At 37.7% G+C, this 27,992-nt stretch overlaps 2 protein-coding genes across 3 annotated transcripts; one reads left to right on the top strand and one right to left on the bottom strand.

Annotated features, from left to right (window-relative positions):
* The first annotated feature begins 198 nt into the window (after positions 1-198).
* On the top strand, positions 199-22,230 carry LOC131782140 (cytoplasmic dynein 2 intermediate chain 1). 2 transcript variants are annotated; one of them, XM_059098852.2, is made up of 34 exons: positions 199-337; positions 1,202-1,255; positions 2,189-2,275; positions 2,760-3,659; positions 3,830-3,907; positions 5,472-5,522; positions 6,175-6,303; positions 7,040-7,111; positions 7,686-7,706; positions 8,074-8,145; positions 8,942-8,966; positions 9,529-9,635; positions 10,181-10,294; positions 10,404-10,515; positions 11,195-11,292; positions 11,613-11,736; positions 12,236-12,333; positions 12,897-12,967; positions 13,513-13,588; positions 14,285-14,399; positions 14,501-14,576; positions 15,530-15,562; positions 16,228-16,262; positions 17,099-17,163; positions 17,272-17,323; positions 17,667-17,733; positions 18,219-18,306; positions 18,639-18,705; positions 19,095-19,153; positions 19,722-19,767; positions 20,431-20,545; positions 21,056-21,112; positions 21,456-21,528; positions 21,744-22,230. In XM_059098852.2, the coding sequence occupies exons 1-34, from the start codon at positions 323-325 to the stop codon at positions 21,855-21,857; spliced, it is 3,366 nt and encodes a 1,121-aa protein (XP_058954835.2). In that variant the 5' UTR covers positions 199-322; the 3' UTR covers positions 21,858-22,230. The 2 variants fall into 2 exon arrangements, with proteins under 2 accessions (XP_058954835.2, XP_058954836.2); XM_059098853.2 differs by lacking the exon at positions 15,530-15,562.
* Positions 22,231-22,721: 491 nt separating this feature from the next.
* Positions 22,722-27,868, bottom strand: LOC131782163 (uncharacterized). Its single transcript, XM_059098884.2, has 2 exons — positions 27,734-27,868; positions 22,722-25,310 (listed from the first exon to the last, which is right to left on the bottom strand). The coding sequence occupies exon 2, from the start codon at positions 25,308-25,310 to the stop codon at positions 23,178-23,180; it is 2,133 nt and encodes a 710-aa protein (XP_058954867.2). The 5' UTR covers positions 27,734-27,868; the 3' UTR covers positions 22,722-23,177.
* Between the last annotated feature and the right edge of the window lie 124 nt (positions 27,869-27,992).

Below are 27,992 nucleotides of genomic sequence, written 5' to 3'. Positions count from 1 at the left end.
AATGAATAATAAACATTTAATAACAAACATCTCACATTGAGATATTTTTCACCCGCGATTCGAAAATACCTCAAGATACCTTATGCCTGATTACCCGTAACTCGAAGAAATTGCTGCAAAGTCAAATTTCCCGGGAAAACACCGAAAAAACCTGGACATGAGTTCTCTCTTTCAATGTCCCGGATATAACTTTCTAAAACAGTAATGGTGGAAAGTGTACTTAGTAACTATGGAGTCTGAATAGCAAATTTCGACTGACGTTTTCATCGTTTCAAGGGGGTTCTTCGATTTTTGTGTCAAGACAGCCAGAGATGATCAAAGAATGCCATCGGGGAAGGTAATAATTCTCATAGTTTCTGCACAGTTTGCCTGTATTCGTTGCTACGATTTAAACAGAGTTGCAATATTATTTATTTTCCAGTTGTCATATCAAGCTTAACTAAAGCCGGGTAATGCTTTCCCTCGATCAAACCTGAAGATATGGTCTGTCGAGATGATTATTTCCCAAGCCATATACCGTTTCCGTATAGGACCGTGAACTAACCTCTTTCTCTTTTTCCAAGTCTTAGCGTATTCTAGAGCCCTTGCGATCTTTTTCAAAAAAAATTATCCAAGCTGTTCATACATTTTGGGGATTTAAGAGCTAAACAATTTTTTGGTCACGGAGCAGATTCAGTTTTGCTGCTCTATTACCAAAGCTTCAGGCTTTCATGGTTAGAAATTCTCATTCTATAAAATATAATTTTGTGAACGATTAATTTTTTAAAATTAATTAAACAGTTTGTTCATCTCCTTAAATTCAACAAAGTAAGTAAAGTAAACTTTAATTTCTACGTATTTGGGTTTGAAAGATTTGAAGCATGATGTTGTCTGCAGGTCTATGAAAGTTTACATCTTTAAATATCTGCAGTTACCTCAAGATATACACCCTAAACATCTTAGATGTATATTTTTTTTTGGAGAGAAGGAAGTTTTAAGCAAGGCTATTGAATTCTAATTAATACCTTTGAGTAATCTATATGCTATTTAATGATGTAAAATTTAAAACCTACAATACTGATGTAATTTCCCCTATGTGATCTTTGATAAGGTAAGTGAAGTAAGAATTAAGTTGTTCTGCTGAATTTTTCAGATTGTCAGATTTTGGACTAAATGCAAAGGAGTCCAAATCTAGTCTAATGGTGTGAGTCTTATCTTGCAGGATCGTAGCAAAGAAGATACATGGAAAGAATCAGATTTAAAGAAAGCCTTGAAGGTCAGGAATGTATTTATGGTTTTTGTTTTAGTATTTTGAATGAATAGTATGCAACAATTGAAAACCCTTAAAATTTGGAATGGATAGTCACTTATTTTCATACTTAATGGACTGGTTCCACATATTCAAGAGGTGGATAAACCCTATCCACTAGATAAATATCTCTGCAGTGGATAGGGAAGTATGTTTTGCGAATACTTATTCACTGGATTGTGATTTATCTGTTGGATAGGGTTGACTGCCCTTTGAACAACTGGGCCCTGTCATAGTTATTTACTGGACTCTGGGTTAAGAGGTCTAGGTTTGGGATTTTAGAAGGTGCTGGGTTAGAAATGCTTTGTGCTTGGGTAGACACTTAACCTTTTAACTCCCATGAGTGACCAAGACAGAATATCCTTATAATATCAACCACGTAAGTGATGAGAATAAAGAAAAATGCCAATTTGCCAATATACCAAATAATGGCATAACAAAATGCCAATAATGTTGTACAAATATGGATGACCTCCAGGAGTATTAGTGACTAGGCTTTTAAATTGACTCCTTTTCATAGTGATCAATTATATCAATTTTACACATAACAAAATTTCAACTCTGGGGGATCTGAAATCTTTAACCATCATTGCCATGGTATCCTTTGAAATTATAATTTTCTGGAGAACACAATTCTACAGAAGGAAGACTTCACAGGGCATCAAAGTTTGATAATGTTAATTTTGGTGGAATAAAGAAGTTATTCAAACATACACAGTACATACATGTATCTCCATGTGAACTGAGCTCCAACTTTCGATCAAGTTTTGATTTCAGGGCCAGTTATCAGTAATATTCGAAATAAGATGGGTTAAAAGTTGGTATATTTTGTAAACATCCTTTTAATTTTTAAAAGTTTCCTATGTTCTATGATTTTTAAAAAATGATTTCATTATTTAGGATGATAGAGGAAAGTCCAAAGATGAAAGCAGAAAATCCAAAGAGAGCTCCTCAAGTCGTAGGTCTGAGGACAAAAGGGAGCGAAAGGTACATTATTCATGTAAATGTAATTTTTGTCAGTGAAATTTGGAGGTAAAACATGGTGACTCTTTTATATTGAACACCTATCTGGAAAAAGTAAAATACAAATTGAAGACTGAAAATATTTGACAGAATTAAAATCTTTCACTTTGTAATCCCAACACAGAGGTCTAGCTTAGCTGGGATGCCATGTAAATTGGTCTCAACCTTTAGTTGGCAACTTTTAAATAGCTCAAGATTGTAGTATGATATAGTCTCAACTGATTTTATTGTGTGATAAATGAATATTGAAGTTTCAAGTATTTATTTGATTAAATACATCATTGATACCAGATCTTGTTAGTGAGATAGTTTGGTACATGTACAGTATGTTGTAATTTGATATTGAAACTCGATAAGATTAGGATGACTATAGGAAGCAAAGAGGTCATGATGAGCTAGCCTTGGTATATTGTAAGCTGATATTGAAACAACATTGCTTCCTTGATAGGATAAGGATGATGATAGGAAGCGAAGAGGTCATGATGAGCTAGCCAATGGGGACCACAGGAAAGCAGATAAGGACAGGGATAGAGACAGAGGAAGAGACAAAGACCGAGAAAAAGAGAGAGGTCATGATAGAGGCAAAGAACGAGATAGAGGCAAAGAACAAGAGAGAGACAAGGAAAGGGACAGAGATAAAGACAGAGAAAAAGACAGGGGTCGGGAGAGGGACAGGGAGCGTGAAAAAGAAAGAGATCGCACCAAAGACAGGGATCGGGAAAGAGAAGGGGATAGAGAAAGGAGAAAAAGAGACGAGGGCAGGTATAAAGAAAGATCAAGGGACAAAGGAGAAGATTATGACAAAGATAAAGACAGGTTGAAAGGTGGAGAAAGACGAACTGAGGAAAGAGGTGGACATGCTGATAGGTCAAAAGATAGGAGATCTAAAGAACATGACAGAAGTAGGGAGATGCGAAAAGAAAAGGAAAGCGTTGATAGAGATCATGATAGGGAAAGAAGAAGAGAAAGAGATACAGCATTTGAAAAGACTAAAGATGAAGAGAGGAAACGTGACAGCAGGGAACGACATGGTGAACGTGACAGAAGTCGGGAAAGGACGAAAGAGAGAAGTTATGAGGATAAAGAGAGGGATCGAAGAAGAGAAAAGCAAAAGGAAGGGAGGGGTGAAGTGGATAGAACAGAAAGAAGCAGAGATAGGGATAGAAGCAAAGAGAGGAGGAGAGATGACAAAGATCGGGAAAAAGACAGGGAACGACGAAAAGAAAAGGAAAGAGACAGGCTGGATAAAGAAAATAGAGATTCTGATAAGGATGAAAGGAAGAGAAGTGATAGACGGGAAAAGGAAAGCAGAGATCTTGATAGAAGAAAAGATCGGTCAAAGAATGAGGTGAGTGAATAAGTAGTCTATGAAGCCCTTGGGAACTTTGGAGGAAATTATTACTTTTATTTGTTTTTTCGTTGAGTAGTAAGCAAATTGGTTCCTTGTTCCCTCTGTTTAACAGCAAATTAGTAATATTCAACCTTTCTAAAATGCTTTTTTGACTCTTATTTTCTTAGGAATCTAGTAGTAGAGAAAAAGAGGACAAAATTAAGAGAAGAGAAAAAGAAATGATTGAAGCATTAAAAAAGGAAGAGGTATTTTTGTTAACCCTTTAGCTCCCAGATCTAATTTGTAATTCTCCTTACTGTCAACTATACAATTCTTGTAATGTTAGCTTAGAGAATTTAGTATTGGATCAACTGATTATCCCCAACTGATATTTTTCTTTATTCTCATCACTTATCTGGTTGATATTGTATTGATAATCTAAGGAGAAATTCTGTGAATGAAGATTTAGATATATGAAAATTCACATATTTGCACTGCGGTGGAAAGATGAAATTAGAAGATCCTCGCAGCTAAGAACACTACTGAAACTAGTACGAGGATCTTCTAATTTCATCTTTCCACCGCAGTGCAAATATGTGAATTTTCATATATCTAAATCTTCATTCACTCAGATGTTTATTTGTACCCAATTCATTGACCAGCTCCCAGTTGGCTTGTTAGCTCAATTGGTAGAGCGCTGCACCGGTATCTCAGAGGTCATGGGTTCAAATCCCGTACGGGCCTGAAATTTTTTTTTCAGGTCCTTCTTACAACTACTAGTTTCAGTAGTGTTCTTAGCTGTGAGGATCTTCTAATTTCATCTTTCCACCGCAGTGCAAATATGTGAATTTTCATATATCTAAATCTTCATTCACTCGGATGTTTATTTGTACCCAATTCATTGACCAGCTCCCAGTTGGCTTGTTAGCTCAATTGGTAGAGTGCTGCACCGGTATCGCAGAGGTCATGGGTTCAAATCCCGTACGGGCCTGAAATTTTTTTTTCAGGTCCTTCTTACAACTACTAGTTTCAGTAGTGTTCTTAGCTGCGAGGATCTTCTAATTTCATCTTTCCACCGCAGTGCAAATATGTGAATTTTCATATATCTAAATCTTCATTCACTCGGATGTTTATTTGTACCCAATTCATTGACCAGCTCCCAGTTGGCTTGTTAGCTCAATTGGTAGAGTGCTGCACCGGTATCGCAGAGATCATGGGTTCAAATCCCGTACGGGCCTGAAATTTTTTTCAGGTCCTACTTACAACTACTAGTTTCAGTAGTGTTCTTAGCTGCGAGGATCTTCTAGAGAAATTCTGTCTTGGTCACTAATGGGAGTTAAAGGGTTAAGTTTCATAATGCATGTATTTTCTCACCAACTAAAGAAATCAACCGAACATCTTTACAGGGAGGCCATTTCTTTAGCTAAAAGATCACAAACTCAACAAAAATCCTTTTTTTTTTCGTTTCTCTGAGAGTTTCCTTTTTTTCAATGATGCAGAATGACTATTTTTTTCTCACTTAAAATGGAATAAGGGGACAATGAGGCTCAGAGTTGTGGAACAAAAGGATGGGAAGTGGAAACTTTATTACCTTGGGTAGAAAGGGTGAGAAACTTAGAAGTTCACACACAATTGCAATTATTCATCGAGCAGTGCTCTGTAATGGAGAGAAGTGGGATTAAATGGTGCTGGATTTGGGATCTGATGAGGGTTATAAAAGCAAGCAATTTTTACCTCCTGACCCCTTTTCTTTCCACACCCCCCCACCCCCTCACCCCCACCCCCACACCTGTGAGCTACTAGCTTTTAATGTTTCTCTTTCATCAACAGGAACTGAAGAGGAATCCTTTGAAGTTTAGATCAGATACCATGGAAGAGGCAGTGAGTTAGCAACTTAGCAACTGTAGAGTTGATTTCTACTAACTTGTTTCCATTTGTAACTCATTGTTTTTGAGAACAAACAGAAATGGTTTCCCCCTTCATTTTCAAATTCTTTTGCAACTGATTTTTCTTTTGAAGTTGATGGAAAACATCAAAGAGCTCTTTGAAAGATCACAGAAGGCATTAGGAATTTATGATATTCAAAGAGTACCACCATTATAAAGTTGGGAATATTTTTCTACTTTGCATTTTTGCTCAGTTAAGGGCTTCAGCTAATCAGTTTTTAATAAATAATAATAAATAATAATAATAATAATAACTTTATTTAAGTGTCAGTGTATTTTAGCACTGCTGTGCTAATTGGGGACACTGTAAATAAGGAAACAAATATCGTAAATGAACACCTGTGAGCACATTGAGAACATCAACATGTGCATGTACATGCAATGCTTGGTAATCTTGTTGGCACATTGTCATGTCACTTTTGCATACCACCAATATATTAATGCTGGAACATAATGGTTTAACAGCAGACAGTATTGCAAATGACTGTAAGTATAGCTTATTAATGCTGAATAAGTTAAAATGTTTGAATATTGATATTATTGTTTTAGTAACTTAAAGTCTCGATGCTTATTTTCCCTCTCTCAAGGATACCATAGATGAAGATGTTGAACAGCAACGAAAGACATCTTCGCAAAGATTGCCTTCCAGTGGAACAGTTGAGGAAGTCCATGAGGAAGAAAATGGTGGATATGACTATGATGATGATGACTTTGAGGTATGAGGTGATATGTAATTTTAAGAAAAGCACAACATGTCTGATTTTGAAAGACACGTTTCAAAAGTCAGTTGAACCCTTTACATACTAGCATCAATATGTATATTCTCCATACTGTTCTCAAGAAATTTCCTGAGGTGCTGTCAAGCAGAATTTGTTAAACAGTTAATCATTTGTTAATCATTTCCTTTATTCTTGTGACCTTGCTGTGTGACTTAAGGGTGATGTTGTAGACATTAGATGCTAGTCACTCTCAAGAGTCAAGTAATTAAATTAAGGACTACAAAGATGATTATAATTATGATGTTACACAGATTGCTGTGTAACATTTAGAACCTCTGTTTTCACTACATGTGGAAAATTCATGTTGATCAAGTTAGAGTAGGTAAGCAAGGTTCTTCTGTAGCAGATCCATAACTTTAATTTGAGTATCAGTATTCAGATAAATATTGTCTACTGTAGATTACCTTTATTTTACAATTTTGCAAAAGTTCCTAAAATCAAACTTGAAAAGTAAGACATCTGTTGATGAAAGCAGGTTAAGATAACATCAGGAGAACCTGAACCATATTTTCAGAAAGGGACATTGATATGAATACATAATGGTTCCAGTGAACTGTTTCTGATAATTAACAGGAGAGAATACATATTGAATGAGCATAGCTTTCCAAAGAATTTTTATTTTCAAAGTTTTTTTTTGGTTAAAATTATAATAAGATTGTTGATCTTTGTCAAGGATTATGATGATGACTTTGAAGATGATGCAGATGAAGAGGAAGACAATGAAGAAGCAAGTCTGGATGTGCAGGTACAGGAAGTAAAGATGTAATCGTAGGCAACAAAAAGTAGTTACTGTAGAATCCTTGAATTAGCACTCCCTATGAATACATGTAAATAACCTTTTTTTTTAAAAGAATTCCTTCCTATCAGCCAAAGCCCCCTCCCTGCTCTTTCTCTTCCCCTATTTCTTTATGGATAACTACTGAGACAGCATTTGAAGTTCACTTCATTTACTGTACAGCACTACATTTTCCCATTTCTACCAAACTTGATTCTTCTTGGAAGATTTGGCATTGGATCAACTTTTAGTCCCTAATTGATATTTTATTCTATTCTCATCACTTGTTTGCCTGGTATTGTATTGATATTGTAAGGAGAAATTCTGTCTTCATTAGGTCACTCATGGGGGTGAAAGGGTTAAATTTGAGATTAGTGATGTTAAGCATTTTGCATCATTCTGAAAAAAAATTGAAAGCTACTGGTAATTTACTTTATGTGATAGAAGAAACTCTCAGCTGTCAAATTGCACAGACCTTCTGTGGCTTGTGAGGAATTTGTAGTCTCACTATTAGTAACACAGTGATTCTGTTATTTTGTTTCAGGATCATGCACGAATGCAAGAGGTAAGATTTTTCTGTAGATAATTTTTGCAATCATTCTGTTTTTATAAATATAGAACACTACTCTATGATCACATTCCTTTATTGTCAATGATCATCAAGCATTTTCCAAAGCAATGTTAGGCAAAGTATAACTACGCAATGTCTTACTTTTCATTAAATCGCTCTTTTTTTGTATACCTTCAGACAGTAAGTAGTTTGAAGTGTGGAGTAACATTTAAAAATGTAGTCTGATCGTCCGGGTTAAGGAAGTCTGGAGAAGGACTGTGGTCGGCAGTAGCTGTGACTAGTAGTGACAGTCAGTACTACCGACAACATTCCTTCCTTTTTTTCTGATTTTGGTTCTAACCATGTTTACCTGGTGTTGCAGCTTCTACAGGCAATACACGCTGAGAACCAGGATGCAAGGACATCATCCAGTGAGGGAAAAGAAGAGAGAAAGGTTTGTTTTTATTCTGTGCAGTGGTGTCTTTTGAATCTTGTGGAAGAGGTGATGGTCTTGTGGTCAGTGTGCTGAACTCTGGATTGACGGCTCAGGGTTCAAGCCCAGGAGGTTATGTCTTTGTGTTGTGTTCTTGGGCTGAAGCCCTTTCCATCCAGGTCCGGGCCGTTCAAAGTTGGGTTCAGATAACCCAGAGTCAGTGTGAAATTTGATTTTAAATTCGAAGGCTTTAACAAAAAAATTAAGCATTATTATTTCTTTTTAGACTTTGATTATTGGATACCCTAAAAGTAAGAGAGAAAGTTATCCTCAAAAGGCTTTTTAACAAAGTCATAAAGAAATCTGGATTAAATTTAACCCTTGATTAGCGCTAAATTCGGCCTTCAAACAACTGGGCCTAGGAGTATAAATGGGTACAGGCAAACTGTTGGGGAAGCCAAACGAAATACAGGGAGGGTAGGGGGGGGGGGAGGGAAGGGTTACATTTGGTGAAGTAATTTGCCAGCCCGGGTGACTCCTCAGTAGCAGAGTATTTCGTGTTGTAAAATGTTTTCAGATGTAAGTGGAGACGGTAAGAGATAACATTTCCTTGTTTTGATTCTGGTGCAGTCTTTACGTTTTGTATGATTTATGGACCTTTACCATCCAGGACGGTAAAATATTCGTTCACAACTGGTAAAAAAAAAGCAGAGTTTTGAATTCGTTGTCACTAATGTATAAACGGAAAAAAATTATAAAAGTTTGCTTGTTTTTTTTATTCCTTTTACTGTTATTAAGCCATTCATATTTCTTTCAGGAACACTCAGAACCAATAAATAGAGGTGAGTTCTAATTACTATTATTATTTTGGTTATTAAACAAACAATAAAAGGTAACAGTCATGATGAGGAGCTCTCATTTTGGTGGAAAATCGTAGCTCTGAACTAGTTATTATCAGATCTTGACCTTGTTTGGAAAGCCTACATTCCGATCATGTTAAACTAACTGAGCAATATGAACGCTCAGTTAAGTTTCTGTGAGTGAAGTTAGACAAAAGAGATTTTGTACGTAGAGGGAGATTTTAGAGATCTTAGAGTACTGTGCAAAAGTAATACAAAGGTCTGTCCATGAATTTTGACGCTTTTCTTGGCTTTTTGAAGAAATTTTCCCCGAAAAGAAATTTCTGCGACATCTCCGCAAATTTTTGAGGCGGCTATTGTTTGGATCGTTGAGGTGTTCCGAAAGTTCGCCTCTCCTGAAAATTCGCTCCCCATAATTCATGCTATATATTGCGGCACCGTTGTTGGCTTTCATATCCAGACACGTTATCTAAGAATGGGAAAGTACAACCGATAAATGAAAAGATAAAGTTTTAAAGTTTCCCTGCGTCGTAAATTTTCTCAGAAAAAGTCCGTGCCACCACTGCCAGCCATGGAAGGATAAACTTTGTTGCTGCCAAACAGAAACAAATCACTAATCAAGTTGCTTCACGGACAAGAAAAAGGGGACAGGTAATGGAAACAACTCTGAGTTTTTTATGTGTTTATACTTTGATCTTAGAACAAAGGTGTAAATCAACAGGACTGATAAACAGTGTTTCTTATAGATCATAAGTGTTAGCCATCATCTATGTAAATAAGATGGTGTATATGGCATAATATGGTACTATATGACCTGAAATAATTTGTCATATTTTACGCGTTTCACACCTTCCTTTAACTCGAAGTTGACGACAAAATATAAGTTCACTGATAAAAGATAACACAAACGAGGCAGTGATAAAACAAGAAAAGAGAAGGAGGGCTCAGGATAGACAAGATGGAGGTTGATTGCAAATGAGAAACTTATGTAGAATTAGAGATATATATTTTTCGTCTTGTCACGGGCGTGGGACAAAGAATAAATTCCGAGTCCCCGCGAGGAATCGAACCCCAGACCTTCTGATTCCGCGTTCCGATGCTCTACCACTGAGCCACAGAGACGTAGGATTAGCTTTTCAATTCGCACAAACTGTAACGTTGCTCACAAAGAATACCTGATTTTTTTTCGTTTTTAGGAGTTGATGCACTTGATCGACCTTGATGTTGCAGTTTTTGATATTTTTGAGTTGCCACCTCTTAACGAATATGAGCTGTACATAAAAAACTTTGGAAGATCTGACACTAAACAGGTAAAGTTATAAACAGCTTACCATTGTTGTAGCTTTCTGTTGGTTTAGGGGGAAAAAAAAAACGCTTATCCACCTTACCTCTACCAAGTGTCTTGGTTGTGTTTCGTAGGCGTATGTCCAGTACAATGAAGATAATGTTGAAAAAGAGGTTCAGACTGAAGACATCGAGACAAGAACAAAGTGGACGCAAAATCCAGCGAGCGATGCTGCTGGATTTGGAGGTGAGTCAGCCCTTATATCTGTGGTGCTATATAAAGAAACGACGAAGCTGCAATGTGTGACTGAATACTAGACAGAGAGAATGGAAGAGGATGCGTATTTGTCAGTCCAAAGGCTTGATTGACGATGGAAACGAGGGAGATACAACAGCTACCTGTTTTGCTGGCAGAGTCATTTTCAATCCGGGATGGCATTGGTTTTACTTAAATCGCTTCATGATTGGTCTAGAAACTCGCGCCACTCTCTCAACCAATCAGATGCAAAACTAACACCAATCACAGCTTAGTCGCCCGCGTTTTCCCGCGCTTTAGGCGGTTTGCTTGTTTTTACTTTGAGTTCCCATTGGTTCTTCAGAGTATTTTCCTTTCTTCTGATTGGCTGTTTAAATTACTTTGGTTTTTGGTTTTGGTTTTTACGACACTCAATCGAAAAGCGCTAAAATATGTTGGAAAAAATTAAAAACCTAAAACCAAGAGCCGAATTTTACGCTTGTGATGCGGGTCAAGAGGAACTGTCAGCACATGTGATCACCCGTGGTGATATTATAGATTTGTAAACTTACACACCTCTTACTGGTAGCTCTCAATCCCCCTCAAGCTTCCCCCCCCCCCTCCCCCGCAAGAAATTCTAACAGCTACTTTTCCTCATTGTGTTCTGGTTTTTCTCCGCACTCCATTTCAGACGAGGAAGACGATCAAGAAAAAGATTTATCCACCTTAGCAGAAAAGGCCAACATCGACAGCTTAAGATTGTCAAAATTTCTTCAACGGGCTGCTCAGGTTAACTGATGTTTCTTTTAACTTTTCTTCTTTTAAACATACTTCAAAACTTAAAACAACGACATACAAGTAACGTAACGACTATAACAGCAATGACTGCAACAGTAGTTATGGCAACGAAAGCGACAGCGATAACAAACGGACGTTCAGTAAAAACTGAAAATGTTTCACAACCCACCTCCTGATACTTACTGAAATATAACTAGAGACTAATAGACGTAACAACATATCATTATCCAGTACATCTATTCTTAATTTGGAGCAACACACATTGTAAGGGTGCCAGTTATTTCAAGGACATCCTTTATGTTGTCTTGCAGACTTGTTTGATTATACTGGAAGAGAACGTTAGCGAGCAGACAAATACTCAGTTTAAAGACAGAAAAGACATGTCGTGTAGTGATGGATTCATTCAACTCGCTACTAAACACTCCTATCTTGAAGGTTTGTGAACTATCAAAATTAGTGGGGTACGTTTTTGGCCCTCTCCATGAATATCTTGCGGGTTGTAAGTGAGCGTTACTGAAGTTTTGACTAACTGAACAAGTCTTAAGAGATATTGAGCATTACTGAGCAGTAAACACGCTGACAACACAAACTCGACCGCTGACCTCTCAATACTAAGTGCACGATTTAACAGTAGAAGTAAAAATCCTTTTGACCCTGCAGACGACACCTTCTCAGGTTGTCGAAACGTCAATCACTGTCAACAACCGAGTGTTGCCGACAGTCAGGTGTAGGACTTCCTTCATCTGTACGATCATTATACGCGAATGACTCTTCCAACAAGGGTAAAAGCATTTAATAGAGACTGAACATCTTCTGACTCCTTTTTTGGGTCCCCTATAAACGCAAACGAGAACTGCACCACTGCAGTGAAGCAAGTTTTACTGAAAACATCAATAAAAACTAACTTAAAAGGCGATTGTTGTTGACGTACTAGGACGGCAAGTTACATGTGTCCACATATCTCCAGTTCAAACATACTTCTTGCTTACTGCTTATGGTGCCGTGAAAGAGCAGGGAAAGACTGCTTCAAAGGTGAGTCTTGCACTGTATATCTTCAAAACGTTCTTACTCCATAAGTAGGATAATAGAGAATAAAGTGGTCGACAAAAGTAAATACGTGACGAACTTTCTCAAAATTGAACACGGCCTGCTCAAACAAAACGGGCAGACCATACTTCAAGCAAACATAGGAGTGATACGATAACAGGAAGACGAAAAAAAGATTATTCCAACGTTAAGTTTGTGTAAATATATAACTTAAATTCATAGCTTTGCCAATAGCTTTGCCAATAGCTTTGCCAATAGCTTTGCCCCTTTTTTGTTTCCACCTGTTTCGCTTTCAGTTAAAACAATAATTCACGAAACCTCAGCCATTATACGTGCTTTTATGTGGGATAAATTCAAACCAAGTTTATTTTTAATCCTAGAGTGGTGTTCATATCCATCCTTAAATCCGATCGATCGAACTCACAATGAACATCCTTTAACTCTGATGACGTTTAACAAGACCATCGAAAAATTCTTCTGAAAAGTCAGTCTACGGCTCAGATTGATTGCAATTGTTCTAATCCAATTATAAATATCTTTCATTGTAGGCTCAACCCAATATTCAGGAGAAGGGCATTGTATGTTTCTGGAACACCAATGAACCCTCAGAGCCTCAAAAGTAAGTCTCATTTTAGTTTCTGTGAGAGGTAACCTGTGATCGGTCGTTTACTGGGTCAGTTTAAATGCTTATTTAGGTTCATGAAGGGTCATAAGTGAACATGTAGATGACCGAAGTGTGAGTATGTTATGAGATAAGTGTGGGTTGACCAAATTAATTAACTCTTTAACTCCGAAGATCTGATAGTTTATTCTCCCTTGTAGCTGGTACACATTTCCTTGTAAATAAGTTACGAGAATGTGGTGTTAGGTCAAGATACCAACTTCCATCAGATAAGTTTGAGTATTCTCGTTACCTGTCTGCTGAATAACGTATGGATATTATATAGGGAGAAGTTACATGTTAATCTCTTCTGGGAGTTAAAGGGTTTACAGCGCGATGAAGGGTAGGTCACGTGAAGACCACCATCACAAACCTTCTTAATGCTCTTAGAACGTTTTGCGTGACTCTTTTTTCTGAAATAACCAGATAGTGACTCAGTTTCTTCAACTTTGATGGTACAGAAGAGAGATGTTGTTGCCTGATCTGCTCTTCTTCTTTCCCAGAGTGTTAATCTGTGAATCTACGCCGCGCTGCTGTTGTTTAAGTCCTTCAAAGGCGACTTTGGCATTCGCTGGCCTGGTAAGTTGAGTCGCATAACTATAGTCGATTGCTATTTTGCGAGTGCGTTACATTTGAAAGAAAAAGAGTGCTTTGACAATGTTTTGTAACGATCAAGTTTCTTGCAAATGGGAAAGTTATGTCACAAGATGCTTCTAGTTCATGCGCGGCATTAAAAAGCGGTCGCATGAACAGGATGGTGACATGAGATGTTTAGCACTAAAGGTTTCTTCCCACGGCTCTATTGACGTGGGGCTGTTATTGCCTGAGGAACTTATCCCGATTCCTGTAGCATTAGCGACTTGGTATGTCGCTCCCCTTCTCCCCCCGACGGTGTGCTAGCACGTGGCAGATCATCCCTTTGACAATATTTTGTTTACTTTCTTGGACAGTTTTTTCGGAATTTTTTTTTTTACTCGTGGGTGGAGGGAGAAACTTCTAGAGTACTGAAGTGTCTCGAGCAAGGCTCCCCAGTCAATGATCGAAGCGGGCCCCTCAATTTGAAGTCCAGCCAGCCGACCCCTGGTCGACCGCGTCATCCACATTCCTCATCAAATATTATGAACAAATGAATAAAGGGGTTAAGTTTCTAAAGAAACTGTGGTGCTGCGTCGGTGGGAAAATATAACAAGGAAATGAAGGATTATCAACTCAATTGATAACTCTAAATTACCCCATTAAAAACGAAGTTTAACAGAGGCGTTGTTACATTTCCAGGAGGATGGATCAGTCGTAGCGTGGGACTTAAGAGAGTCTTCGTTGATGCATTCATTTTCTAAAATCTCCGTTGGAGACAGCGAGGTCTTCTTAAGGCCGCCAACATTCAGCACAGGTGGGTGTTACCAATCAAGTTGTTCCAGTACTATTTGTGAAATTTTCTTTAATGGCTTCTACAGGAGGACGTTTACGAGTTTTATTTCCTAATATTTTCAGCTGGAGTATTGAGAAAGGATGAAAGTCATCTGAGTCCGGTCGTATCGATTCTACCCGTCGTCATGCCTGGAGACAGGTCAGTGTTGGTTACATGACAAAAAACCGTGCTGCGTTGTTGATTTTGATAGAGTAATTTTGTATTAAAGTGAGTAATCCACGATTGCATTAGCTTTGCTATATTTTGCCCCGTAATTGGTGAATAAAACTGGCGCCACTTTCCCAACCAATAAGATTCAAAACTAAAATCAAATGCAACTTTGTTGCTCGTGTTTTCCCGCGCTTGGGGAAATTTTCTTGTCTTAATCTGAGTTCTCATTGGCTCCCTGTGATATTTTACATGCTACTGATTGGCTGTTGGGATTACTTTGGTTTTGGTTTAGTAACACTCAGTCGAAATGCAGTGAATCTGTGCCGGTCTGTTTGAAAACCCAAATAAGTTGTGTCCTGGATTAGCCATAAATTTTAAGAATTATGACATACGTGGCAGTTTTTGAATGAAATAATCTCCAGAGTAGTTTTCAAGAGGGAATGATTTTCGTCACTGTTCAATGATATGAAGTGCGTTGACATGTATATAGCCTTAAAAACTTCCCATAAAATTGAACAGACGTTTAGTGGATGAAAGACTTCCTTAAGAATTGATGAGACCTCTATTGATTTAACCTTTTTACCAAACTAAAATTATTGTATCATCTCATGGTTTGTAAATTAAAACTCAGAAGTTTTTTTCACGCATTAAAGCTTTAATTGAAAATAAACTCGACGCTTCAAGCGGCTGTTCCCGTTTAAAGGAAAGTAAAGGAAAGTTTAAAGGAAAGTAGACTGAAGTAAAGACGATGAAGGTATTTCGATTAAATTATCACCAAGTTTGTTTAAAATAACCCATAAAGTTATTAAAATAATTTTAGGAAGTTAAGTTATTATGAGCGCACACCATTATCAGAGCAAAGTAGAAATAAATTTTTGTTAATTGACCTATAAATGATAACGAGTACATATATTTTTTAAATTACAATCTCCATACTCCAGACGTCTGTTACAAGAGATTTCAGCCGTCACGAGGTAAAGAATGAACTGTTTCTTTGACGTTTAAGTGAAAATTTGTATCAAACAGTGAACGGCAATGATATATGTGCAATTTATCAAAAGTCGGCTTTAAATTCCTCATGTTAAGTTTAACCTCAAATGGCTATTTTAGATCAAAATGAATTGTTAATTGTTGATAAGAGGTCGTGGTTCGTTTTCTTATCTTTTGTCGTAGAAGAAGAATTTGTATCTTACTTGTTGATTTGAAGATAAGATAGTAGGAGAATCAACGGTAACGATGGTTTAAACTTTAATCCCCGTTAACCGGATGTCATGTGACGTGATTTATTTTTCCTTAATATTTATTTCTGGATAAAATGATTTTTTTTCTAGTTTAGTATAACCTTTTTCATTGACAATTTTGTTTCGTCAACTGAGTTGATAACGTAAATTAGCCACCTTAGAGATTTAAGCTGAAGGGCTTATTAGTGTCTCAACATTCGCTCTGATGATAGGCTAACGCTCAACATCGGCTTTTGAAACTCTTTTTTGTGGTCAATTTATATTTTCAAGTCAGTTGATAACACCAAATTATCTTGTGATAAACTGGCCCCCCCCCCTCTGACGCAGCACCGATTTTCTCTATAAACTTTCCCCTTTCTCTTTCATTGACCTTATTTATTACCCCGTTATTCCAACAGCGCAAGGGCTTCTGGGGGAACAAGTGTAACGTCAGGTAACAGAACCGAGCACTGATTTAGTTTTAGTAAAGTGAAGTACCTATTTATCAAAGGGAAAGCTTCGTTAGTTTCGTAACAAGCTGTAGTTCCCAAAGTCGGTGGTACATCAAAAATTAGTCAAATACAACGCAGGTACAAAAGTTCCGAGCGTCTACCTCAAATAGTTAGCTTGCATTAATCAGTGACAGCTCGCTGAATCCCCAATCTTTAGTTGCATTTTATATCTCTCAGGAACTACGCGCACTTATTAATTTATCAATGAGGCGGTCTTTGCTCCACTGCAAGGTCTGCTAAAATGTGGTGCTGTGTTTTGTCACTGAATTTTTTTGTTCGTCATCTCCAGATGTCTTCAACTTTCGTGGGCAAATGAAAATTTAAAAAATTTTCCTCTTTAAATTGCGGGTTAAAATGTCTTAATGACTGAACAACGATATTGCATGGATTCTTTTCGCTTCAGACGTGCCTAAGTTTTTTGAAACCATTCGGTGTGATCAGAAATCGTCTTTCAAACGGCTCAGACACTCAGTTAAGCACATAGCGCACAGGCCATTAAATTTGAGCGGTAGAAACGAGGTTCCGAAACCTAGAGTACGGACCGAGAAAACTAAGTTGATAAGATATTTATTATGTCTCGCGGATCAAATAAAAGGGGAATATTTCAATTGAAACAAACGGTACGTTGAAATACAACCCGCTAATTGACCAATCATAATGCATTTACTAACTGAGAGAGATAATGATCGATATGTTACTAAGTTCGTCTTCTCGTTCCTTTCTTTAAGCAACAGATCCTCATAGTTCAACGATTTTCAACGTTTCATTTTTTTTGCAGATGATATGTCAGGCCTATCGTTTCAATTAGCGTCGTTAGAAGAAAATGCTGCCATTAACCTCTGGGTAATATGACATTGTCATGGTATACTGGTACATTGTTATAGTGTACTGGTCGATCTATTTCTCAACTTATTAATCATCGTGCTAAATAATAACGTTTGTGAATCATAGGTTGTTGTGGAACTCGACAGAGCGAACGATGCAGGCTCAGAATCGGATCTAGGTCAGTGGTAACTTTAAATGGGCTCACTACCCTTGTACCTAGGCGTGGTATCTTTCTTTTGATGTCCTTTTAGAGACAAATAATAGTAAAAATTGAGGAAAAATAAAAACCAACAAACAAAAAAATCAAACAAGAAGTCTTGTTTTAATTACAAAAAAATCGCATAATATTTATTCTAGCTATTTGCCACCAAAGGAATAATTCCGAAAAGTGTTGAGAGTTGAAGTAGAGGATCGACCTTTTCTTCATGGCTGAACCTCTCCCTTGTGTATCTGATAACTGATGTTTCATATGCAGCATAATAAGGAATCTTCCTGACTTTGTCTCCCTTCATGTTACTCAGGTTTGTCTCCTGGAGGAAAAATTAAACTCATCAGAAGCTCTTCAATATCTCTTCACTCACCATTCAGGTTTGTTGCAGTTGTGCGCCTTAACTCTTTGACCCCTAAGAGTGACCAGCGTTTAATTTCTCCTTACAATATCACCCCTGAATCACACATTAAGGTCATGAGAATAAAGGAAATGATCACCAACCAAAGAAGCTCTTGATTGTTCAACAAATTCTCCTTGTCAGCACCTTAAGAAATGTATAGAGATCATTTATTGATATTTCTCTGAAGAACCGTTACACTGCTTGACCGCCGTAATTTTTGTGGAAAGAACATCGTAACCCCACGCAGTGCAAAGCTGAAGGTTAAAATAGCTCGTGTGTGCCAACCACGACCAACAGATTTATTAAGTGATTGAAGGAACACGTTAATTAGTTAGGTCATTAACAGTTTAATTACCAGCTTTTACTTAAAGAAATGAAACGTTATGAGGCAGAGAGGAATATGGAATATGGTTGGTCAACTTGCCTTGTAGGCGCATAATACTGAACTTGATTTCGTTCCAGGGATTTTCGTAGCGAGATGAATTTACAGTCGCTAATAATGAGGTTTTTACCTCATGATCCTAATCACATTTACGTCGGCACAGATGGGGTAAGTGAGAAAAAAATTATACTGTTTTCTCTCAATCTGTGTCCTTGAAAAAACAAAACAATATTTTAACTAGTGAGCCGAATCCTTGAGCGGCCATAATTCTTAGCGGCGCTGGGATGATATTGACTTAAAATTGTTGTCTTTAAATCAGAGATTTACCTAGTAGAAGAAACTCGCCAAAACACCATCTCATATCCAATGCGCGCTTATTTTAAAAATGATACTCTAACATAAGTTAGATGGACGTGCTGTTAGGCTCACCTTTAAAAGCTAATTTGATTGTGATCATTTTTCATGTTCTCTTGATTTTAATATGTATCTCTCTTTGTCAGGGTTATATTCTTCATTGTGAAAGACATGGTAGCCGAGCTCCTCCAAAAGCACACAGACCTGCTATTGGTAACTATAGCATTACTATAAACATGTAACCTCTGATTTCGTCTATCGTCTTTGTCGTTCGCTCGGTACGGAAAAAAAAAACAAAAAACCAGACTGTTTTCTTTAACCTTTTAACTTCCAGAAGTGATTAACATGTAAGTTTTTCCTATAACATTTATACACCATCCAGGCGCGCAATTTGTAATTTGCACTCCTGTTACAACTTTGCACCCGTGTTATATAAAAAGTGCACTCGTTTTCAGCCAATCAGGCGCGCGTAATTTTTTCATGTATATTATTAGCAATAAAATGTGCAACAGCTGAAGGGGACAACAAATTGATGTTGGAAGTTGAAGGGTTTAGAGGTTGTATTGCTGCTTTTTGACCGCGGGTGAACTTTTCACTTTTAGAGAACTTAGTGAACGTGTCAGCTGTTGATCTCTCTCCATGGCAGTTGCCATGTATGCTGGTAAGCTACCCGTTTAATCATGTGTAATATTTGTGTGAAATAAATTTACCTCCACGCTATAAGAACATTGAGAAGGCCATAGTCAAAACTAGATAAACAAATGAATACGAGCTTCTTGAGCCGTACTCGTTGACATCCGGGGCAGGGGGATAGGGTGGGGGGCTAGGGTGGGAGGATAGGGTGGGGGAAAGCGTTTCATGTGTGCATACGATGACGTCGAACATGACTGACACCACATAGTGGTGAAATAATACCGTCTAATAGTATTTCTTTAAAAAGAAATAAGATCCACTCGGGAAAATTTTCGTATAAACAGTTAATAAAATTGATGGGGAGGGCAGCGCTGACCACAGACTTCTCCTAGGATCTGCCCTTAAACAACCGTGTCGCGAGTTGATGTTTTTTTACCATCCTCACACGTAGTCCGTAAATGGTGGCTTCTTCGACTGTCTCTTGAGTGTTTTGAGTGTCTTTTTCCCAGTGGTTTTACTTGAACTAGACCGGATTGGATTAACTCATAAAATGGGCGACATCGGGTTGAGATGTATCATTTGCTCTATTTTCATAGGCAGGAACAGAGGATGGGAATTTGTGGCTGTTTAACTTGAAGAACGGTGAGTACAAACATGATTTTTATTACTGTCTGCGTAATTATTTTTAACAGTTCTTCATTAAAGCGAAGATGGGTAGAGATGGATATTTACCGGACGGATGACTAATTGTTTTAGCATACACTAAAAAAGTGAGATAATAGCACAAAAAGATGATTTTAACTCATTTATTCCTGCTACGATTACAAAGTTTTCTGGCGCAAATCCCGCGCGAGTTGCTCGCAGGTGAATGCAAAGGATATTTGGAATTTGTGTAGTCAAATAAATAGCATCTTCAACGCAATCCACTGTTTTAACCCTTTAACCCCTAAGAGTGACTAACATCCAATTTCTCCTCACAATATCATCCTCGAATCAAACATTAAGGTCATGAGAATAAAGGGGATGATCACCAACTAAAGAACCTCTTGATTGCTGAACAAATTCTCCTTGTCAGAACCCTGGGAAATGTCTACGGAGTAGTATGGAGAATATGCATACTGATTTTAGGGAGTGAAGGGTTAACATATGCTAAAAAAATATAGGAACTCTCCAACAGCAAGACTCCCTCTTTATTATTTAAATTTACGTTATGGCTATTTGATAAAAAAGTGTGAAGAGATCTCATGGAAAATTTAATCAGTGAACAGGTATCATCAATATACGTTTCTACTTTTGTTTTTATAGAAATACCGTTGTTCAGCTGGTCTACGAATGGGAATGGAATAATATCGGTGCAGTGGTCTCGAAGCAGGCCTAGTGTATTTTATGTGTTGGATATAAATTCTAATCTACACATCTGGTGAGGCTTGTAGGGGGCCCCTATAAGCTTGGAGGGTGCCTTTGCCAAATACTAACAGTCACTTGTGAACATTCTTGTTGGTAGGACATCACATCACATCAACTGGAGGAGGGGAGGGAAGGGGAGGGGAGGGTAGAGGAGGGGAGGGTGGGGTAGTGTAATGAGACAAAAGACGAAGAACCTTAGTTAATATAAAAATCTTATAATTGTGACGTATATTCCTCAGTTAAGGTTTAAATTATTTCATTGTATTAAGTCATGTTTTAAAATTTTTTTGTGAAAATCAGGTTGTTATATCTGTGGGAGGTCATTTAATTAAAGAAAATATGGTTATGTATCCTCGGAATGATTATGGAATTCTTTTAATTGAGGATTTTTTGGACTCAATCATATAAAGAAAAAACGAATATGTTGAGATGGAAAGGGAAACTTTGTTCACTTCTAAAATTTTTCTCTTACCCAACCACGCTCAGCCATAAATAATCCATTAATGGTTGATTCATTTATCAGGGACTTACTTAAAAGTGACCAAGGTCCAGTAGCCGTTGAGAAATTCAAACATGGACGGTAAGTGCACAGACGTTTTCTTTTTCTGGGTTTTTGTTCCGTGTTAATCATATCTGCGTGCCCAGTTTCTTTTCTAAGAATGGATGAACAATAAGTGAGAGAGAGATACTCCATTCCTAACTTTAGATTTAAAGTGTGGAAAGAAAAGGCTATAGTGAATTTATAATTTTGCTATGTAAGTGGTCGTTTCGATTTGTGTGGATTTGAAGTTAATACCAGTCGAAAGAGTAAAATTTTGTGGTGTGAAACCCTTTTCCTTACCTATGCATGGATTCAATATTTATCCATTATTTTACCGTTTATTTATTTATTTTTTGCTGTTTTTATCGTTGATCTCTTCCAGAGTTGTATGTTTTGAACTGTCTAATGACTACTCAGCATCCGGAATTGGTATTCCAGGAAGAAATCCCGAATTGGTATGAAATTCAATTTCTACGTTAACTATCATTTTAAGTGTAATTGATCTTTGCTTGTCATTATACTCCGTCAGTATCACATCGTTTTAGCTAAGAGAAGAGTTAGGCAAGGTTACTTTGTTCTTTAGTTACTATTTTTTCGGCAGCCTCGTGCTGGGTCTACGACCACTTTTACATCGCAACTTCTTGCTTTTTGTTTGTCTTCATATTTTTAGGTCTTGGTGTTCGAAAGCGGAACGGTGGAAATTCACAAACTCAGCAAAGCGTTCACCAGCGCGTCTGGTGAAGAACTAGACTCATTTGCCACATACCTTGATACAGTCATGTAAATCTAAATCCATCCAAGTCAAAATAATCAATTGTAGTCAAAGTTGATATCTTAGTTTTCAGCGCAATTTGAAACAAATTTGCTGCCTACTTACTTTGCACCACCCAGAAAGAATTCCTTATACAGAAAATCGCTCGCCGGCTCGAAACCTTTGGGCCTCATTGCTTCTTCTGTAGCACCCATGAGAGCCGACCAGCAGTCTTTTACTCATAAGCGAAAAGATTCTGCAACATACTTTACCATAATGTGGATATCAAAACGTAATTTAAATTATATCACGTGTTGTATTTGTATTTATTTGCCATATGAAGTGGTGAACATGTTATACGTTCGTAGTTACTGTTGATTAAACACGATAATTGATGACCATGTCATACTTTTTTTTGAATGTTTTGTGAAGGTCAGGTAGGTAAGGGGTGCGAGGAAACTTCTCACAAAGAACGAGTGTCAGAATTAGGAAGGAAAGAAAACGAAATCGTGAATTGTTGATAAGTTTTCACACTTAACTACGTCCTGCAAAGGCGAATTGCTTTTCTCCAGGAGTTATCTCTCCTGAGAACTTTTTAATTCGTAACGTGGACATCCTCCGGGAAAGGTTTTCCGCGTATTTATACTTCAATCTCATCATCCTTCGGCAAAAAATGGCAAATTAGTGTCTCACCTTAGGGTGACATTGAACGATTGAGTGATCTTTCCTCGACAGAAAGCGGAGATTAAAGCGTAGACAGAGCAAGCTGGCATTGATCTAGGTATCCGTACAGAGTCGCAATTCGTCTTAAACCAAACTATCTGATGTTATTTAGCAACACAGATTCCGATTCGGCCGAGCTGACCAAGCGTCACCATGTAAAGAAATTATTTGATTAGACTGTTACAGTTAAACACTTTTATTTTGAAGCCGCAACATTTGTAGCAAGCTATACGAAGTCCTAACACAGTGAAGATGATAATCTTCGCCATCTAGAGTATTCAATCGAGCAGTCATCTATTTAGTGCTTACAACTGTGACTGAAATATTCAGTTCCTGGCTATCTCTATGCTATCATATATTGGAGATAGGCAATTCACATGGTCATGTACAGCTCATACCTTAGTTCGGTGTCAGGGTGCACCAAAAGTAAAAGAACCTACTGTTAGTAAGAATCATGGTTTAACTAAGTACAACTGCGAAACTGAATCCAATCGTTAAAAAAAAAATAATTCATGGTTTTTGGAGTTGTTTCGCTATTTTTTTTGTTTGGAGCTTGGCACGCTCTTTAAAGGCAAAAAGATGGCGCCATCCGAACAACCCATAGTTGGCGATTGCGATTGATGTGTCACATCACCGCAAGAGTTTCATTGCTTGTTCAAAGTTAATGTTTTGATTTTCAAGAAAGCTGAGGCGCACAAATATCAATGATTGGACGACAACGCTGCGTGTGGACTCAACTCGCAGAATTACATTTTTGTCGGCTTCAGTGACTGGAATGCGATACTCTGGCATGTCTGGCTCACCATCCATTGGTTCGTATTGGAACACGGTTGGATCATATGACTTGAAGCTACCAGGTTTACAGTAGGCCTTGACAAGGACGCACCACCGTTGGGACTCGGAAAAGATTCGTTCAGAATAGCAGGCGTGAGATGCGTAAAGAATACTTGGTGAAAGAAAGATCGCTGCTGCCCAGTCTCGGATGCCAAAATGCGTTTCACCAAGTTTATAGTGCCCCTTTGCTGGTTTGATACCACTAGACCCAGAGGGTAAAAGGCCCTTGTCAATTATTGACTCCAGATACCTATAACGAGTGCCATGCCATGCTGTTTCCCATGTGCTGTGAATGTTATTCAACTCATCTCGCGTGAGGGCATCCAGACCACGAGGATCACGCGTGAGCTCCTTTGCTATGACTTCTCCTTGGTACTCAATGAGTCGTATACTCTTCACAAGTTGCCTCTCTTTGAGCCTGGCAGCAAGAGAAGAAATGTCATCTCCGGACGCGGTTTGGATCAAACTCCGTATACTTGGAGTGGCGCTTTCGTCAATGGCGGTATTACCCCATTTGTTTCTGATATCACTCTTTGCTCCGTGTTGAAGTAGGAGACCGACAATTAGTTCATGGCCGAAAAATGCTGCACCGTGGAGAGGAGTGCTGCCATCTCTTTGAGCTTCATTGACATAAGCACCTTTCTGGAGAAGTAAATTGCAGGTATCATAAAAGCCTGACTTACTTGCAATGTAAAGCAGTGTTCGACCATGCTCATCCCTTCGTTCGACAATGTTACCATCCTTAGCAATCCTTAGGGTGAGCTCGTGTGTATGGCCACAAGCTGCGAGCATGAAGTGGTCACGCCTTGTAACCACAAATTCATCTGTGCCCTCAACTCGCTTGTACCTGCCAGCTGAAGAGGTCAGCATATGATGAGCAATTGATACCATGGCACGATTCTGACGCACTGGTTGGTGTATCTTCTTCTTGAAAGCTGCTTTGATAGCCTCGCGAGATGCATCAGATGAATTGAGACCCAGCACTTGCCACGGGTTAAGGGGTACAGAAATGACCACCCTGCCTCCTCCTCTAGCACCGTATGTTGCCACTCGTCTTCTGCCATCTCCTTGATTGCCATCATGACTGATGTTCCGCCTGTTTGTTGACGAACTGCGTCGACCGCTAGGACGCCGCTTGGGTCCTACAGGCGTAACACTTGAGGTGGAACTTCTCCTTTCTGCTGTAAATCTAGAGCCAGGAACAGCATGATAACTTTTAGATGCATGTGATGTTGATTTGGCGTCACCACCAGTGTACTTTTCGTTGTGTAAGGGGGTGGCATACACACTTGGGACGAGTGTAGTTTTGACATCCTCAGATGAGGGTGTCCAGTCGAAAGCCAATGGCCTTCCAGTTGATATTGAGCTCTTTCTTTCAGTTACATAACTTCCATTATTAGGATGAACATTGGTAGACTTTGATTTGAATTTATCATCGGCATAGCTGTTGGAAAACGAACTCTTACCACCACAAACAGAACTTGTGTAATTACTTCTTTCTCCAACACGTCTTGTGACAGGAGTTACATTTGGCCAATTCGATTTTGATTCCACAGTGGCAAAATAACCGGTACTTGTGGGCTTCGCAGCAGAAATACCATAAGTTTCCCTTGATGCTGATTTGATAACACTATCAGTTTCATAAGGTTTTCTAGTGACGCCATTGGGGTGATAGGAAGATGCCCAGGATGTTGTTGAAGGCCGCTCGACACTAGCACTTACAGGGGTAGCACTTACAGGTGGGACTGTTGAAGTACTGGTTACAGTTGGATAATTGTTGATGAATGGGTAACTTCCACTGTCACTAGAAACAGCAGAATGAGCTCCATATATTGATGAATAACCTCCTCCTCTCGAGGTGGCTCCTCCATATCTTGGTGATCCATAGTCATGTTTGGGTCTGTTTTCCCGTGATAGCAAATTCCCCATCTGAAAGAAAAAGAAAAGCGTGAAAAGTTACTTATGTGATGGAGATAACTTTCTGGCAACATTGCTTCTATGACTTGTTGGTTGACCAAAATGCTCTGGGACGCTAGGATCATTACAGTCGAAAAGTTCTTCAAAAGAGTGAAAATCTCTTCAATCATTTGAAAATTTGATCTACTTGAAAAATGGTTAAAACCAGCTATGTAAACAAAAATGCCTTTCATAATTAAAACTTTTATAAAGGAAAATGCACTTCAAGTGACTAGATCAAATTTTGATACATTGAAAAAAGTTAGAAATGTGATTATATCTCAAAGCAAAACAGCCCAATCGTGAATACATTTGAAAGAATAGTGAAAATCTTGCCTCTGGCCAACTTTTCTTACCTTTAAAATTAAAATTGATGTTACAATTTCTCATTGCTAAACATTACTCCCAGATGCACTTAAGCATATGAGAATTAACAATTATGATAAATCAAAGTTTATGTAGTGAAAATTATTTTAAACTGCTGTGTAAACAAAAATGCTTCTCATAATCGAAAAGTTCTTCACAAGAGTGAAAATCCCTTCAATCATTTGAAAATTTGATCTACTTGAAAAATGGTTAAAACCAGCTATGTAAACAAAAATGCCTTTCATAATTAAAACTTTTATAAAGGAAAATGCACTTCCAGTGACTAGATCAAATTTTGGTACATTTAAAAAAGTTAGAAATGTGATTATATCCCTAAGGAAAACAGCCCAATCATGAATACGTTTGAAAGAATTGTGAAAATCTTGCCTTTAACCAATTTTTCTTTCCTTTAAAATTAAAATTGATGTTGTAATTTCCCATTGCTAAACATTATTCCTAGATGCACTTAAGCATATGAGAATTAACAATTATGATAAATCAATGTTTATGAAGTGAAAATTATTTTAGTTTGGAAAAAGTTGCTATTCCAAAAGATACAATTGCAAAAGACACTACAGCAGAGGCTAAAAAAGAGTTGCAAAGGGGGGTGCACCCATCTTTTTGATCTTCAATCATGCCAGGCTCTTTCATTATAAATAATTATCATGGCATTATCATTATTGTCATAAGTAGAATATTCTTCTTATTATTATTACTATTATTATTACGATATCAAATAATTTACTTATGTGGAGTTGAATAGTGATTCAGTTATAGTCTTAAATATTTTGATGCAAGGTCTCTCATGACAAAGAATTGTACTTTAGGTTGAGAGATTGAATAACTTATTATAAGCAAAGTTCAGTAGTCACTCTGACATTGTAAAACCTGTATGATGTTGACCTAATATTATGATTTTATTTAAAAGACAGTAGCTGGAGTCCTCAGTTTATATTCCTATAATTGTCGTAAAATTAACCCATGTTCGCTGTATACATCTATTAATTGAATACTGATGCCAGTATTGAGGGGCCTTTTGAGATCCAAAACTGACTGGGAGTACTTCAAATAGTAGTAAATATGTATTTCTTTTTTTAAAATTGAGAATGAGGAATGAGCACTTTTGAATTGTGTTCAGCTTGCGCTTTAAAATGTAATATCAAATAAAAGAGGGGATGAGGGATGTGGAACCACAAGCTGTAATAAAGTAATACACCCCCTTATTGGTTCCGCTTGATCTCCAACCATGTTAAATTGCAAATTAAATTGCAAATGTTGCTGCAAATGCAGATCGCTCTTATTGTGTACGAGAAGAAAGAGTTACGAAACACATCACGAAGAAGTCAGTGATACACATCAACGCAGTAAAAGATCAAAAGTTAAGCTTGCAATTGATGCGAAATTCATTTAGAACTTGTTTACGACTCTCGGCAGAATTGTCTGTCTGCATAATTATATAATAGGCACTAGTGTCGCCGCTTTCTCTGGATAGTCCATTTGTTAAAAAATAAATTTAAGTCCCATAACTTCCGTACAGATAGGTTTACTTTCTTACGTATCATGTTTTAAAGAAATTCGTCATTGCTTCGTATCAAAGAGAGCGAACACGTATTATGCTAAGACTAGTGAAGCCAGTTAATGAAGTCATCGGGTCGATTATAATTAAGGTTGACTCTTTGTTGTGTTTGTTTTTTGCTAAACTACACTCAAACTTTTCTTCAATATAGCCAAACCTTTAATGTGAATGTCGAGTTTTGGGAACCAAATGATTATATCTAACGCTTGTAAACGTTTGTATACCTCTACAGACGCCTGAAGGTACACTAAGAGCACTCCTGTATTTCCTTATACTGAATAAGTGAGATTTCGTTCAAATGACCGACCATAAAATCTTAAATCACCATCTCACACGCAACAATGCAAGATTTTCTCTCTGAAATAGGGTTTCTGATAGCTCATCTTTCAAACCAAATGTATGAAACAAATATTTTCAATTGTTAGGATCGAAGAAGAATATGAAATAAACCTACTTGAACAAATCTTTAGTTCCCTGTGATTTCTTGCTTTCCGTAAGATGTTACACCCATACTAATTAGCTGCAGCAATTCCACGAATTTCGAAAGGTCAACCTCCGCGTTTAAATTCTAAGAAATTCGGAAGTTCCACTCTTCTAGGAACTTGAGCCAACATTTGAGTTAGGGGTAACATGGTGACCCACAAGTGTCACGACAGAATTTTTGAGTCAGTACCGCATAGTTATGGTAATTATGTCAACATCTACTTCAGGTT

Source organism: Pocillopora verrucosa, chromosome 10 (genome assembly GCF_036669915.1).
Source record: "Pocillopora verrucosa isolate sample1 chromosome 10, ASM3666991v2, whole genome shotgun sequence".
Classification (NCBI taxonomy): domain Eukaryota; kingdom Metazoa; phylum Cnidaria; class Anthozoa; order Scleractinia; family Pocilloporidae; genus Pocillopora; species Pocillopora verrucosa.
The sequence above is the reverse complement of the archived record's forward strand: the minus strand, read 5'-3'. Positions and strand labels throughout refer to the sequence as shown.